We start from the raw sequence: 15,804 nt of genomic DNA on the forward strand, positions 1-15,804 counted from the left end.
AGATGTGCCCTAAATGCATAACAGCGTGTTATCATTTAAGTAATTTTAAGTGATCGTCAGCTGGTTGATGGAGTTGTATCACCTTCCTGATATTTCCAGTTGACAGTAGCCAGGGATAACAGTGTCTGCAAGAAAACTGGGTGTTGACGCTGATCCATGTCAGATGTGGTAAATCTCAAAGCTCACTTGATCTGTACTTGCGCTTTGTGCTCACTTTCTTAGATACTATAGCACCCTTTTTTGTTACTTGTAGGATGGGAAAAGTTAGCATACAGATGTTCCACTGTGCTGTCTTGTACACCAGTGGTAGGTGCCGTACAGGTTTGCCATGTGTCATCTGCGGGGTAGGATTGAGTTACCCAAATAAAGGCATCCAGCACCAATGTAGATGTCCCAACATGTCTGAAATGTCGGTACGTGTCTGGCAGATGTGACTCTGGGCCTACAGGAGATCTGTGCCTCTTTGGGAACAGCAGCAGGAGACAAGGCAATATACTTCCAAGCATCTTAAATAGCACTGGATGATTACGATGAAATCCCATCGTAAGCCTGCCTTACCATGCAGTCTCCAGTACTGCTGATCACAGCTCTTGGCAAAGGTCTCTTCGTTCAATCTGGAACAAACCCATACAGCCAGTGAAGCTATTCATATTTATGCTTTCTTTAGCACTGTTTGTAAGGACTGAAATCTTAGAGGTGTTGTCAAGGAAATCTATCAAAGCAAGAAGCCTCTGCTTGATTCAATAAAAATAGCTTGCAAGGCAACCGTAAGGATTTATCAATTTGGTTTGGGTTTTTTCTTTTTTTTAATCCTCCAGGTTTGCCCAAAGTTATGAATCAAGACTGGTAAAACATTTTTGTGTACTTACACTTTGAATCAGCCTCTCTATTCTCATATAATTCTGTTAGCTAAATTATTTCATTGGAATCTTTTCTTCAACTGAAGTTTTGGTATAAGTGATATTCAGGATCAGTAGGTTTTTTTATCAACTAGAACCATTTTTAATCACAAGTCTATCAAACATACCCATTAAAGTAAATAGCACATTTTATGCTTCATATAATGGCAAGAAATCTGTATTTGTGGTACTAGCTCATTTTTTTTTAATTGTTGATCAAACAATAAAATTTTCTATGAGACCTCCTTTGTGAACAGTAAAATGTGTGCAGTCTAGAATATTTTATATATTTCATTGATTAATATATTTTAGTTTTATTAAATCTGCAATCTGCTGCAGAAAAAAAAATGTATTAAACTACATGCAAGCTTCATTAATACTGGATTAACTTCCTTAACTGCATGACAGATATTTTTGCCTTAGTGAGATATAATAAGCAGAATGATAGTTACAGGTAGGTGCTGATTGTAACAAATAACTTCACACTGTATTTCTGATGGCTTAGAGATAATGAGAAAACATTCTATATTGGCTACCTGTCTGTATGCCAGGAAGCCAAATGAATTTAGGAAATCGAAGAGCAATATGGACCTAGATGCAGAGGCTGTAAACTGGCTATGAATAAGTTGCATGTTTCTAACCATCAGAAAAATGAAATTCTGGAACAGGCATGAGCTAAGCGGGCAAAACAAAAGTACTTTTTAAATGAAATGTGTCAAAAGGGTGGAAGATGTGCCTGGGACATTCTGACCTGGTGAGATGAATGACATAGTGAACTACCTGTATGATGAAAGTTATTTCATGTGGTCTTGCGATAACCTTGGACTGCAGATCCTTGCAGGTCTGGGTTCGGTTGTAGCTGAGCAAACCAGTTCATTTTTAGGGATCTTGATAGAGTACTTGTACAGTTTGACATGACATACTTAAAACCTAGTGGAATTTTGCTGGTAAATAATGTGTTCTTCATCTGTTTTTCAGTTAGCCTTGGAACCCTCACACGTGGAGGCATATGCTGTACAAGTCTAAGTCTGTTCAGTCTCACCAAAATCTGAAAAGCAAGGATTTTTGCAGCCTCGTGCCTTGGCTTTAATGAACAAAGTGGCTCTAACCAAATAATTAATCCCAACTATTGTATTGAGATTAATGGGGAAATTCCAGAGATATCTTGCAGTCTCGAAAAAGCAGAGTGACAGTGGGATGTCTTTTTTCAGAGTCCATTGGAGGGATTCATCTTGGGCTTGAACCAAATAAGCAATAAAGAGAAATAAAAGAGTCACCCTTTAGCTAAAAGTATGTGCTGCAGCTCTTGGTATAGGATGCAGATATGGCATTATTTTTTCTCCTTTACAAAGTACTAGCAATGTCTGTAGTGATCCCTCTTCTATTTAAAGTGCATTAAGTCATTTACTATTTAGACTAGGTCAAAAAGAAATGGGAGAATTGTATTCTCTTTTGGATATGTGCCTGAGGAGAAGATTGGTTAGGTTTGAAATCACTACCAGCTTAGATGCAGAAGTCTCTCATGGCTAAAGAATTTATATTGGCAAACTAAAATGTTTGGTTTGTTCAGCACTGGGAAGGAAATTTCAGGGCATGAAACTTAAAATATGCCTTTAACTGGAATGTGTTTATGTCTGTAACACTCAGAGTTAAAAACTTGCAAGGTGGAAGAGAGAAGTCAATATGAATTTCTAAGGGCTGTGTGAGCCTGCATGGCATTAGTTATTATTTAGCAAAATTTTAAACTGACTGCAAGTCACTCTACCCCACGTTTGTAGGATGGAGCGGAAGGCTGGCAGCACTGGGTCCGCTCCTTTGCGGTGAACTGCCAGTTAGCTTGTAGTAGAAAGAAAGAAACTGAACTTGGAAATGGCTTCCAGGAATACAGGGTCCTTCAATAGATTAGTTTTGCTTCTTCCTTCATTGATAGTTCCAGGAGTCTGAAGATGCAGGCAGGCTGTGGAAGAGACCAGCAATATCCCTGGAGCTGATCACCTGGCACCGGTGCTTTTTTTGAACAACCCATACCACTTTGACAGCTAGGAAATGCAGTGCAAGTACAGAAGGCATTCTTTTAGGCTTTCCCTCAATGCACAGTATAGACCACTGGTACCAGCTGTGGTCCATGGTTTCAGAAGCTGCTGCTCAGATCTAGTCACATGGTTCCAACCATTCCAACATAGATAAATTCTGTCTTGCTTTGGAAGTGTTTTTATACTTCATAGCAGAGCAATCCTCATGGTCATCTAAGGATCTGTTCTTCTTGCTGCAAAATAGGTTACTGGAACTCTTTATATCAGAGAAACAGGACTGACTAAACCTTCTTGCCTAGCTCCAAAATTTGATCATTAGCAGTAAGAATTTGGTGCTTTTTGTGTAACTGCAGCTCCACCTACTCCATTTATGAATGCTGCTTGAAATCATCTGCAGTGATCAGTTTTGTTGTGCTTTTCCCCATCTTAATTCATTCTGTTCTAGCCAAGGAACACTTTACATTCTGTGTAGTCAGAAATGATTATTTTTACTTGGATGGAATAAGATAGACATAGGGCATCTTTGAAATTGTGTCTTGAATCTGTGAAAATGGTATTAGAATGATCAATATTCATACAAATGTAATACTACATTTCAGACTGTATGCACAATTTCTCATTTTTCATGAAAAAAGACTGGATGAATCAATCAGAATCCATTTGACTCAGCACCAGTAAACCACTGCTGGGTCTTTGGGCAAGCAAATTCTGACTGGTTTGTATAACAGTAGAGATGGGTTGAATCTATAATTTTACCACTTAACTTGCTGCAGCCTGTGTCAGCTGTGCATGCTGCTTGGAAAATCTTCGACTGCCATCCTGCAGTGATGAAAATTGTGCAGACTGTCGCTTGAAATACTAAGGAATAGTTACTTACCTTAAAGAAGCTATGGCTTGCTGAGCATGTTATATGCATGGGTTTTGTGCCTGCCGTTCATTCTTGCTATGCAATATTTGTTATGGTTCAAAAGAAGGCAGCAGTGAAAATGAGTTTGCTTTTCCCAAGATATAGATTCAGCTGTAGTAAACCATTATTATTCAGAAAGAATCAGGTGTCACTAAAAGCATTGTTCGATAAGTAGAACTGCAAAGTTCTGTTGTAATTGTTAGTGTCCCAGTGTTAGTTTCTGCAAAGGAACCAGAATTTTGCTCAAGTGAGTAATTCGAAGTGAATGTTGTTTGTTAGACCCATGGGAGTTCTTACCTAAGACGTACACAGACAACAGTTTCCAGTTCTTTCTTCTGTTTTGAATAATGTCTATAAAAATAGTGATTTTGAATGTGACTTTCAATGTAGATATTTGTTCTTTCAATAGGCTGAAAATATTTTCAGAAGAAAGTGTTCCTCTCTTTGGGCCTCCCCTTCCGTCCCCACCTGTGTTTACAAATCACCAGGAATTCAGGAATTTTGTGTTAGTGAAATGTAAGTCAGTTTTTCTTTTGCTAGAAACACTTTTTTAGTAAGTGATTTAATAAACTGAAATTCACAATACACATTTTCTTGTGTATGCTGCTGCTCTGTATAGATTTCTTTTTTAAATCTGTAGCACAAGTAGGATGTCAGTTCCATCAAACTCTTCCCGTCAGATTAACAAAACACTGGATTTCTACGCAGTTATGCTCCTCAGACTATTAGATACAAACTGACATTTACATATAGAGAATGTGCAGCCATATTTAGCTTTGCATTTTCTTAAAGGAGTTCACAGAATCACAGAATCGACGGGGTTGGAAAAGCCCTCAGATCATCCAGTCCAGCCCTTGGTCCAACTCCCGTCCATGGACTAGATCATGGCATTAAGTGCCATGTCCAGTCTCAGTTTAGAAACCTCCAGGGACGGATTACAGTTAGATGCTTACCTGACAGGAACTTGACTAACAACTCATTTTGCACATTTAAATTGGTTTAGTACTTAATTTTTTTGTTAGGAGGTTATTGGGGCGCCTTGTAGAATTCTCCTGTGTCTAATTTTCTCTGTTAAGCTTAAGGGATCGTTATTCACCAAAAAACATGCAGAAAGGAGGCAACTCTAAATTACTAAGGGGAGAACAGGTATTTTTGGGCAGAGGCAATTTAGAGTCAGTGGAAGTTGTCAGAGTTCATTTAGGTAATGTATCTTCTTTCCCATAATATTTTAGTAATAAACGGGGAAAAAGCCACATTGGAAACGCCAACATTTTCTCAGAAACGTCAACGCACTCTGGACATGCTGATCCGCTCTTTATACCAAGACCTGATGCCTGATCTACACAAGGTAAATGTAAGTCAGAAGTCTGTGTATCCCTCACATGCTCTCACTAGGAGATTGAATGTTCTGTCACTTTAAAAGACTGTAATACTAATGAGCACTGAATTGCATGCACTAGGCTAAATACCAATTGTCGTGTAACTTGTTTTGCAGTCAGGATAGGACTCCTCATGTGGTTTTTTTTTTAAACGAGAGAAGCAGAACGGTATCATGCTTTGTATGAGTTTACCTGCAGCAAGGGATTAGGAAATTTAGGCTCTGCAAATACAGGTATTAGCCTCATCACCATAAAAACTACACTTACTCATTCCATCGTGTGTGAATGTGGATCATTGTTAGCCTAGGGTAACAGTGAGATAACTTCATTTTAGGTGATGAAGACATTCTTCAGGTGATTCTTAATTAACTAAAAAGACATTCAATACTTCTAAAATTGTTGAGGTGCTATTTTTCCACTGTTTATTTCTCTTAGCTAAATACATCTACTTTTTATCTTTTTATTCCTATCTGCAGTCTTTGTTACGATTGTATAGAACATGACAGTGATAAACTATGACAAACTGGAAAGTAAAATGTTCTCTGAGAAGTTATGCAGTTAGATTCATCACTACTAGAAAATATTTTTTAAAAAAGACAGAAAATTTAAATGATATCACAGTAAATTAACTCAGATTAAAAAATTATGAAAACTTTTGGTTCTTTTTAAAAAGTAAATGTTTTCTGGTTTAGAACATGCTCAATAGAAGGTCCTTCAGTGATGTGTTACCAGAGTCCCCAAAATCAACACGGAAAAAAGAGGAAGCTCGGCAAGCAGAGTTTGTCCGACTTGGTCAGGTAGGATCACTTTAGGAGGTATGCACCTATGTCGATAAAGACTGCGTCGCCCCTTTGGTTGGAATTTTATTAGCTTGCAGAGTTATGTCAGGACTTACTGCAGTTCTCTGTGCTCAGAAACAGTCTTGTAGTGTTGCATTAGTTTAAGCTGCATTAAGGTAAAAATTACAGAATCACGGAATCAGCTGGGTTGGAAAAGCCCTCAAAGATCATCAAGTCCAGCCCTTGGTCCAACTCCCGTCCATTGACTAGATCCAATCTCAGTTTAAAAACCTCCAGGGCCGGTGAGTCCAGCACCTCCCTGGGCAGCCATTCCAATGCCTGACCACACTCTCTGCAGAGAATTGCTTTCTAATCTCCAGCCTCAATTTCCCCTGGCAGAGTTGAAGCCCATGGCCCCTTGTCCTATTGCTGATGCCTGGGAGAAGAGACCAATCCCCACCTGGCTAGAACTGCCCTTCAGGTGGTTCTAGAGAGTGCTGAGCTCAGCTCTGAGCCTCTTCTTCTCCAGACTAAACAAGCCCAGCTCCCTCAGCCTCTCCCCATAGGGCTTGTGTTCCAGTCCCTTCCCCAGTCTTGTTGCTCTTCTCTGGACCCGCTCCAGCACTTCAGTCTCTTTCCTGAGCTGAGTGGCCCAGAACTGAACACAATACTCCAGGTGTGGCCTCCCCAATGCAGAGCACAGGGGAAGGATCACTTCCCTTGTCCTGCTGACCACGCTGGTTTGGATCCAGGACAGGATCCCATTGGCCTTCTTGGCCACCTGGGCACACTGTTGGCTCATGTTGAGCTTCTGTCCATTAGCACCCCCAGGTCCCTTTCTGCCTGACTGCTCTCCAGCCACTCTGTGCCCAGCCTGGAGCGCTGCAGGGGGTCCTTGTGGCCAAAGTGCAGCACCCGGCACTTGGCCTTGTTGAGCTTCATCCCATTGGAATCAGCCCATTTTTCCAGTCTATCCAGATCCCTCTGCAGAGCCCTCCTGCCTTCCAGCAGGTCCACACTCCCTCCCAACTTGGTGTCATCAGCAAATTTGCTGATGATGGTCTCAATCCCCTCATCTAAATCATCAATCGAGATGTTAAACGGGACTGGAGCCAACACTGACCCCTGGGGACACCACTAGTGACTGGCCGCCAGCTGGATGTGGCCCCATTCACCAGCACTGTCAGGGCCCGGCCCTCCAGCCAGTTCTCAACCCAGCCATGGGCCCCCAGCTTTTGCAGGAGTATATTATGGGAGACAGTGTCAAAGGCCTTGCTGAAGTCTAGATAGGCCACATCTACAGCTTTCCCCTCATCCACCAGCTGGGTCACCTGATCATAAAAGGAGATCAGGTTGGTCAGACAGGACCTGCCCCTCCTAAACCCATGCTGGCTGGGTCTGATCCCTTGTCCATCCTGAAGGTGCTGTGTGATTGCATTCAGGATGATCTGCTCCACAACCCTGCCAGGCACCGAGGTCAGGCTGACAGGCCTGGAGCTGCCAGGGTCAGCTCTGCAGCCCTTTTTGTGGATTGGGGTAATATTCGCCAATTTCCAATCGTATGGGACCTCCCCAGTGAACCAGGACTGTTGGAAGATGATGGAGAGCGGCTTGGCGAGCTCTTCTGTCAGCTCCCTCATCACCCCAGGATGGATCCCGTCTGGTCCCAATGACTTGTGAGGATTCAGATGGCTCAGTAAGTCACCAGCTGTTTCCTCCTGGAATACAAGGGGACTGTTTGGCTTCCTATCTCTGTCAACCACCTCCAGAGGCCAGCTGAATACAAGTATTTGTAACACCTGAGGTACACAACATAATTACAAATATTAATAAAATATGTATGCTAAAGGAAGGTTGGACAAATCACACCTTAGGATCAAATCTTAAAGTTCTTTCGCTGCTTCGTGCAGCAGGTGCTTTCTGTCTTCAAGCAGAAGAGTGTTCTGCTTTTTCTGTGCCTTGGGGAAACATAATCTTTCATGGATTTCCTCTATCAAGGTCAGATTTCTTAGAAACTATCTACCCCCGTTTTGGCCAGGAAGAAGTTTCGACAGTGTTTCTGATAAATCAGAGGTTGCCCCGTGTCGTTGAACATATCAGATGCTGACTCCCATCTTCTGTGGGCTTATTGACTTTTTGATTCCATGACAACTAAAACTTCCTGATAATTTAGATAGTCTGGTTTGATATGACAGTTCATTGCAGCAGGAGAAAAGACAGTGGCTGTGCTCATCAGTTCCCTTGTCCCTTCCCACTTGTCTCTTCTTGATCCTGGACTGGTGGCATGGTTCTACTACTTAAGAATACTTCTTTTCTGAGCTGATTTAACTCAGCAGGAGTTAACAGAGCAGAAAACCAAAACAGGAAAAAATTAGACAAAGTAAATGAAAAAAAAACCCACCCCCACCACAACTCAAGCCTCCTCCCCTCACTCCCATTTTTTAATCTGAGTCAGTAAGCTAAAGAGTGCAGAGTCTTGAGTAGTTCTAGATCTGATTAAAAGTATAGAGTGGAGCCAGATATTTGAGAGCTGGTACAGAAGAGTCTCAGGGCTGCTGAAGCTTGCATTGGTGGGGCTGCAAAATCTACTCCTCTATGCTTTGCCCACCCTTTCCCCAGCCACCCTGAAAGAGCTCGTCACTCCAGGCAGGTGTTAGGGGGAGGAAAAAAAGTGAATGTGTTTGGAATATTCAGACAGAAGTAACCAATTATGTATTTCTCAACTTTACTAATTACTGTACGGAAGTTGGAGAAAAATGTGGTTATTGAAAGTATGGAAACCTGTAAGCTTGATTTCCCTCCCTCCTTGCACCCAAGTTAAACGTACCAAAGATACGTACCAAATCTAGTTGGGACCCATTTCTTAAACAAGACTTCCATCCCTGGCATGGTCTTCATCGAAGGGAAACCTAATATGTGGGTTAAAAATTCAGAGATAACTGTTTGTGTTTTTCTTGGGGCTTCTTTTCACATTTAAATCTTTCTCTTCCCTAAAAGAAATTTCTTCTTAAGTTACAAAGTGTAGGCTTGAACACATTTCAACATGACTTCCAAGTAGCCCTTAATCATTCTTGCCAAACTCTGTGAATGCGTCTGTCCCTTAGGTATAGTCAGTTGAGTTTTTAAATGGTAAACAAAACTCACTGATGACTGGCTCAGCAGTATGTTTAACTCATTAATTTATTGTTAAGGTGATCTCTACTGACTGGCGGAATGAAATCAAAATGTCAATGCAATGAAGTATTTTGCGTGTCTCTGTAAGCTGACAGCTATGCTTAATGCAAGTGTGTAAATGGTGCCTGCAGGTGATTACTGCCATTTCACAGAGACCTTGCATGATGGTAGGCAAACTTTAGGGCAGTTTAATTGGTTTAGGTAATTTCTAAAGTTTACATTAAGGAATGCTGTGACAATTCCATGTGTCATCATTTTATAGGAATGCTGCTGTAAAGATTAGCAACGAAGGTGGATAGGATACCTTAATCAGACTTACTGTGTATCTCACTGAATCTATGTTTAAACAATATTTCTATAGAGTTCTTAGCCCTTTCAGAATCAGCTCGCTTCTAGTCACTTCTAGTTGAAGAATTTGTCATACTGTGACTGTGTGTCCTTGGCACCCCGACTTAGTGGTTTGTGATTGAAGTTTTGCAAATGAAAGGCAGGATTGTATAATTAATAAAAGGATTCTCTATCCAGTTAGCTTATAGACTTAATTGTGTGGATGACTAGCTAGTATGATTTGAGGCGGAGGCTTTTCTCTGTTATTATTCTTGACACTTCTTTTCTGATTTTGGGTTTCCGTTTAAAAAAACAAAGAAACCCAACCAACATATGTTTTGGCTGGTAAGATACCTAGCAGTCCTTTACTGACTCATTCCTGTATATCCTGATTTGTTTAGGATATACAGAATTTCACTTCTTTCCTAATTACTTAAAATATTACAGGAATTCAAGACTGGAGTTACTTTGCAGTCCTCAGTTGTCCTTTCTTTATAGTCTTTAGCTTGGGTACTGGCAACAAAAACTCAATTTAAATAAAACATCTGTTTGTATTAGGCATTGAAATTGAAAACCACTATGAAAGGCGATGCCACTGCTAACTTGGCAACCACAAGCTTTTGTAAAAAGGAGGTGAGTGAACCCGCCTGAGAGTTATGAAAAAAATTAATGGTATGAAGTATGGCATTGCATATCAGTTCTGCATACTGTTAATTTATTTATTTTTTAATTAGATGCTGTAGCAGCAAGGATGAAATCTATAGTGTCAAAGTGACTCTGCATCCAATATCGAATTAATAAAGGATGAACCTGGAGGCAGAAGCACTTCTTAAGTTAAAGCAAGAGTAGATATTTTAATATCATTTGACAAGAATTACGTTTTCCATATGCAGTCATATTTTATTTTAACTTCTGCATCAAGTTTAAAACAAAATTCAGTTATGTTTTTCTTTCCTGTAGTACCAGATTTTGTTCAAGGGCATTAGGGAGTGAAAGATGCAAACTGCACTCTTCTGCATGCATCTTATATACAGAAGCTTCAGAAACGCTTCTGGAATCTCAGAGACTTCAGCTAATATTTAATTTGGGGAGGAGGGGCGGACACTGGGAGGTAAGTACAGAGAACGCTTGATCAAAGAACAATTTGGCAGAAAGGCCGTTTTAACTGTACAGTGTGCGAATGACTAAACATCACAAACCGAGCCATAAAATATAAGCAAATTGAATATGCATGGTGGTACACATGTTTTAAGTACTTCTAGGTTTGCACTGACTATCAGCTGCATGTGTTTTAATTCCAGTGCTTTAGGAATGCATCTTATACTTATTAGTCTCCAAACCGAATGAATACTGAGAGCTTTTCCTCTGCAAGAAAATTAACTGAATTTAGATATTGCAGATTCAGAAAATATACTGTTTGGAAATGTATCCTGCCAAAAGTATTTATGTGTTATTACTTGCCATTATCCATCACATTCTGTGTCTGTGTGATCTGTATTTCTTAGTGTACTTAATATGTATCCCTTATGTTACTTCATAGCCTTGGGAATCTCAGTCTTTCTGCAGTAATTTTCCTCATGAGGTTGTCTGTGCAGATTCTTGGGGCCAGTCCTTGCTGGTTTCTACAGATGCTGGCATCTTATTAATAGATGGTTAGTAAATGATCCAGTGTTTTTGTGTCCATTTTTATGTATCTGACCATTTTCTTGAAAATGTATGTTCATAAGTTCTGTTCAGGTGTTAGCAGGTCTTCACCTACAGGCATAATTACCAATCTAAGTAAATTTATTACATTTATATAAACTAGTTGCGAACATTCTCTCTGCACCAGAATCAAGCCATGTTGGGGAGCCAATGTAAATGCAGATTTTGGAATGTTTTTCTTATTTCAGATGTTATTTTCTTGACCATCTGAAAAGACTTAAGAAGTCACATCCAAGCTCAAGGAATGTTTAAATGGCTTGTCTGGATTGCTTAGCCCTTGATGATAGGGAGCCTGAAGCCCGAGGCTTACAAGACAATGAGACCCTGCTTCTTTCATAGCAATGATATTGCTAGTTTGACCCCTTATCTTCTCTGTGCTGCTTAAGGCCAGTGGGTCTGAGGGAGTGAAGTTAGTTCTTGGTGATAATTCTCAAAGTTTTCAAAGGAAGGTCCTTTTTAGGCTTCAGTTCCATAATCGTATCCATGACAATGATAAAGCTCTCCCATGAGGAAGCATTGGCTATGATGCTGTGGTATATGTAGCAGCTTTGTGCAGGTTTCTTTCATTTTTGTAAGAAAAAAACAAGGCCTTTATTACAAGAAAGAAATAGGTCAAAACCAATGACTAGCACATTTTAGCAGGAATTTGAATACATATGTGTGTTTCTTTTTTAGATGGTCAACCATCAGTGCAAGTATTTGATAAAACACTCCAAATAAAACAGATGCATGTGTTGGAAGCTCTGGATCTTTTGATTGCTCGAACAGACAAAGGTAGGAGAGGTCACTGTTCTTCGACTCTCATATGATTGTGGCTGGTGCTGGGTATGTATATCTCATGAGGCGATTGTGTCTGTCAGTGGCAGGTGTATTAGATGCCTCATTTAGAATAGGGGAGCATATACATCAACTGCCTTTATTTTCTAAAGGCTGGGGGATGGTGAAATCCCTAAATGCTTGTTGGTTCTTCCTTCAAGGCAAGCCTGAAATTGGTCATATGGTCTTTCTTCCGCCATTGTTGGAAGTCAACACTCTTTGGAAATCATAGAATCATTTTGATTGGAACACAGCCTGAAGATCATCAAGTCCAACCATAACCTAAATCTAGCACTAAACTGTGTCCCTAAGAACCTCATCTATATGCCTTTTAAACCCCTCCAGGGATGGTGACTCCACCACTGCCCTGGGCAGCCTATTCCAGTGCTTCACAACCATCTCCATGAAGAAATGTTTCCTTATATCCCATCTGAACCTTCCCTGGTGCAACTTGAGGCCATTTTCTCTTGTCCTCTCACTTGCTACTCAGGAAAAGCTACCAACACCCTACATGCTGCAACCTCCTTTCAGGCAGTTGCAGAGAGCAAGAAGGTCTCCCCTCAGCCTCCTGTTGTCCAGGTTGAACAGCCCCAGTTCCCTCAGCTGTGCTCCAGCCCCTCAGCAGCCTCGTTGCCTCCTCTGCACTCTCCAGCACCTCAAGGTGTCTCTTGTAGTGAGGGGCCCAAAACTGAACACGGTATTCAAGGTAGGGCCTCACCAGCGCTGAGTACAAGGGGATGATCACTTCCCTAGTCCTGCTGGCCACACTATTCCTGATACAAGCCAAGAAGCTGTTGGCCTTTTTGGCCACATGGGCACACTGTTGGCTCATATTCAGCTGCTGTTGATCAACACGCCCAGGTCCTTTTCTGCCATGCAGCTTTGCAGCCGCTCTTCCCAAAGCCTGTAGCGCTCCTGCGGTTGTTGTGACCCAAGTGCAGGACCCAGCACTTGGCCTTGTTGATCCTCAGACAGTTGGCCTCAGTCCATTGATCCAGCCGGTCCGGATGCCTCTGAAGAGCCTTCCCACCCTTCAGCAGATCAACACTCCCACCCAACTTGGTGTTGTCTACAAACTTACTGAGGGTGCACTCGATCCCCTCATCCACATCATTGATAAAGAAATTAAACAGAACTAGCCCCAGTACTGAGCCCTGGGGAACAAAACTTGTGACCACCGGCCAACTGGATTTGACTCCATTCACAACTTTGATTGACTGAATTATATGTTTACTCAGTTGGACAAAAATGAGGGGAAATTACTTATGCTGTCACTGTTTTAGCAAATGTGTTTTATTGGTATTTATTGTGTTAACTGTCCCCACATCACTAGAGTGCATTTTCTTGAAGATTCTGATATAAAAGAACTTAAATGTTGTTTGGACTGACCATGTGCCTTCTATTAACCTCATTTGGAAGTACTAGATGTGCATAAAATGTGCACTTTTTCAATGAGATACTTTCTAACACAACAGACTGTGATGGAATTTCACAAAGTGAACATGCTCACAGAAGGGGCAGGATCTTTATGTGTAATACTCTTGCTGTGTAGTTTATTATATTTTCACTATCTTGCAAAATTTTGTATATTTGTGAAATAGCATACGTTTAATTGTTTTGAAGCTCCAACATAATTTTTTGCTGCAGCACTACCTGATAGGAAGCTCAGCTGCTGAACTGAAGGCATAGGTTACTGGGATTGGAAAATGTAGAGAGTTCATAAGCAATCTTTTAGCATGTTGCGGCTTTACTCTGTTTGTTAGATCCTGCTGCTCTTTGGAAGTATTAATTCAAACTACTACATCTTTTGTTTAACTTGTTTCCTGGTCTCTTCATCCTTCAGGGAAAGACTCTCGTCTCCTTGTCTTCAGACTCAGTGCTGTAAAAAAATATATAGAAACAAAGCAAATGATAAGGAGCAAGCACGACTGCAGAGAAAACAAACTGGAGAGAACAAAAGGTGATGTTATTATCGTGTGTTAAAAACATCCACTGTGGTATGATGTCTGTGGTTTCCAGGGACTTATTAGCTGCCTTGAGGCAAGGGTAGGTGATCACCTTTAGTTTTTTCTCTGGACAGTCAATTCTCAAACTTTGTTTATCTGATATGTGAAAATAAGTCTATTATAGTCCAGCATGGCACTTTAGAACTTTGTAAAAATACCATGTTACTTTGCAATCACTGCTGATTAAAAGCTCTAGAGAAAAATAGATATGTTGCTTTCAGGATTGAAGAGTATGAGAAGAATTATGCAAGGATGTGAGACTGAAATAAAGGGCATTTTAAGGTGGAGGAACACTGGCAAATCTCCATTAAATAGTACTGTTTAGATTAGTTCAGGTGTTGATGATTATTTCAGTAAATATAAACATTTTCTGATCTTAAGAAGCAAGCTGCTTTGGAAAGCTGCAAGCTGCAGAATGGTGAAAAGCCATGTATTTAGCCTTTACTTGCAAAAGGAGTAAGGGGAAAAACAGATTTCAAGAGTCATAACCTTTTGTCTTTTTTCTACAATTTAATGTTGTCCTACTGGGAGGTTGGTAATTCTGCGTTGCTAAGTCATGCGTCAGAGCCCCATTGTACTGATCATCGTACAAATACAGAACAAAAAAAGCAGACCCTAACCCAAATCCCTAAAATCTAGAGCATTATTTCCGCAGGCTGCCATTTGTATGCCATTAATACTCACCATGGCAGTGAACTGAGGATCGTTGTGGCTATTCGGAACAAACTACTTCTCGTCACAAAGAAGTATAATCCATGCAACAGTTTAACCAGCAGCTCTCTGCTATCGTCATCTGAATCTCCAGTAGAGGAGTTCCAGTACATCCGGGTATGTGTAATCTAATAACTAATTACCTTAACAGACTGGGCAGCACTCAGATAGGGATGGAGGGGAAGACAAAGAGCACGCATTTTTATCTCCCTGAACCACTAGACAAACAAAAATAAGGAGCTGTATGACAGAGTTCCATCATATATATGCCAAAGAAACCTGTCAGATTTTTTAATTAAGTTTCTGCTTGTTCTTAGAATATAATCATAGAATCATTTTGGTTGGAAGAGACCCTCCGGATGATCAAGTCCAACCATAACCTAACTCTAGCACTGAACCATGTCCCTAAGGACCTCGTCTAAATGCCTTTTAAACTCCTCCAGGGATGGTGAGTCCACCACTGCCCTGGGCAGCCTGTTCCAATGCCCGACAACCCTTTCCATGAAGGACTTGTTCCTCATATCCAATCTAAACCTCCCCTGGCACAATTTGGGCCCATTTCCTCTTGTCCTGTCACTTGCCACTTGGGGGAAGAGACCAACGCCCTCCAAGCTACAACCTCCTTTCAGGCGGTTGCAGGGAGCGAGAAGGTCTCCCCTCAGCTCCTGTTCTCCAGTTCCCTCAGCCGCTCCTCATCAGACTTTATCATGATAGTCTCTGTGCTTAGAGCATGTCCCTTTAAATTCATGAAGCACCTGCAGCACCCACAGTAGGAGCTTGAAAAAGAGAATAATTCTATTATTTACATTATAGGAAATATGCCTTTCTGACCCTCCAGTGGTGATGACGCTGGTGGATGGCCCTACTGGAGAAAGTGACAATATGATCTGTGTAGCGTATCGGCATCAGTTTGATTTAGTTAACGAGAGTACTGGGGAGTCCTATAGATTGCATCATGTTGAAACGAACAAGGTGAGTTTTCATCATTGAAACTATTTTCTTACAGAACTGCACTGAACATAATTTCCTGCACACTCAGTGCATCCTGTGCACAGTTAATATTTTTCTG

At 41.0% G+C, this 15,804-nt stretch overlaps 2 protein-coding genes across 15 annotated transcripts in view; one reads left to right on the top strand and one right to left on the bottom strand.

Annotated features, from left to right (window-relative positions):
* Window positions 1-15,804, top strand: part of GARNL3 (GTPase activating Rap/RanGAP domain like 3) — a 50,956-nt gene that overhangs the window by 23,905 nt on the left and 11,247 nt on the right. For 8 of the 13 annotated variants that reach the window (XR_002407413.2, XM_065035301.1, XM_065035302.1 and 5 more), the window contains 10 exons: window positions 1,308-1,353; window positions 4,249-4,355; window positions 5,072-5,193; window positions 5,911-6,015; window positions 10,057-10,131; window positions 11,039-11,150; window positions 11,878-11,976; window positions 13,862-13,978; window positions 14,680-14,852; window positions 15,549-15,707. Coding sequence is in view for 12 of the 13 variants with exons in the window: in XM_065035301.1 (XP_064891373.1) it covers window positions 1,308-1,353; window positions 4,249-4,355; window positions 5,072-5,193; window positions 5,911-6,015; window positions 10,057-10,131; window positions 11,039-11,150; window positions 11,878-11,976; window positions 13,862-13,978; window positions 14,680-14,852; window positions 15,549-15,707 (1,115 nt within the window). In the remaining variant the exon portion in view is untranslated. The remainder of the gene's footprint in view (window positions 1-1,307; window positions 1,354-4,248; window positions 4,356-5,071; window positions 5,194-5,910; window positions 6,016-10,056; window positions 10,132-11,038; window positions 11,151-11,877; window positions 11,977-13,861; window positions 13,979-14,679; window positions 14,853-15,548; window positions 15,708-15,804) is intronic. The other 5 variants (XM_065035298.1, XM_065035296.1, XM_013370642.3 and 2 more) reach the window with 3 other exon arrangements.
* SLC2A8 (solute carrier family 2 member 8) overlaps window positions 5,615-15,804 on the bottom strand; it is a 28,078-nt gene continuing 17,888 nt past the window's right edge. The window contains exons 9-10 of one of the 2 annotated variants that reach the window (XR_010467123.1): window positions 13,672-13,897; window positions 5,615-8,906 (exon numbers count right to left, since the gene is read on the bottom strand). Coding sequence is in view for 1 of the 2 variants with exons in the window: in XM_065035322.1 (XP_064891394.1) it covers window positions 13,851-13,897 (47 nt within the window). In the remaining variant the exon portion in view is untranslated. Of the gene's footprint in view, window positions 8,907-10,372; window positions 13,898-15,804 lie in introns of those variants that run through there. The other variant, XM_065035322.1, reaches the window with a different exon arrangement.

Source organism: Columba livia, chromosome 19 (genome assembly GCF_036013475.1).
Source record: "Columba livia isolate bColLiv1 breed racing homer chromosome 19, bColLiv1.pat.W.v2, whole genome shotgun sequence".
Taxonomy (NCBI): Eukaryota; Metazoa; Chordata; class Aves; order Columbiformes; family Columbidae; genus Columba; species Columba livia.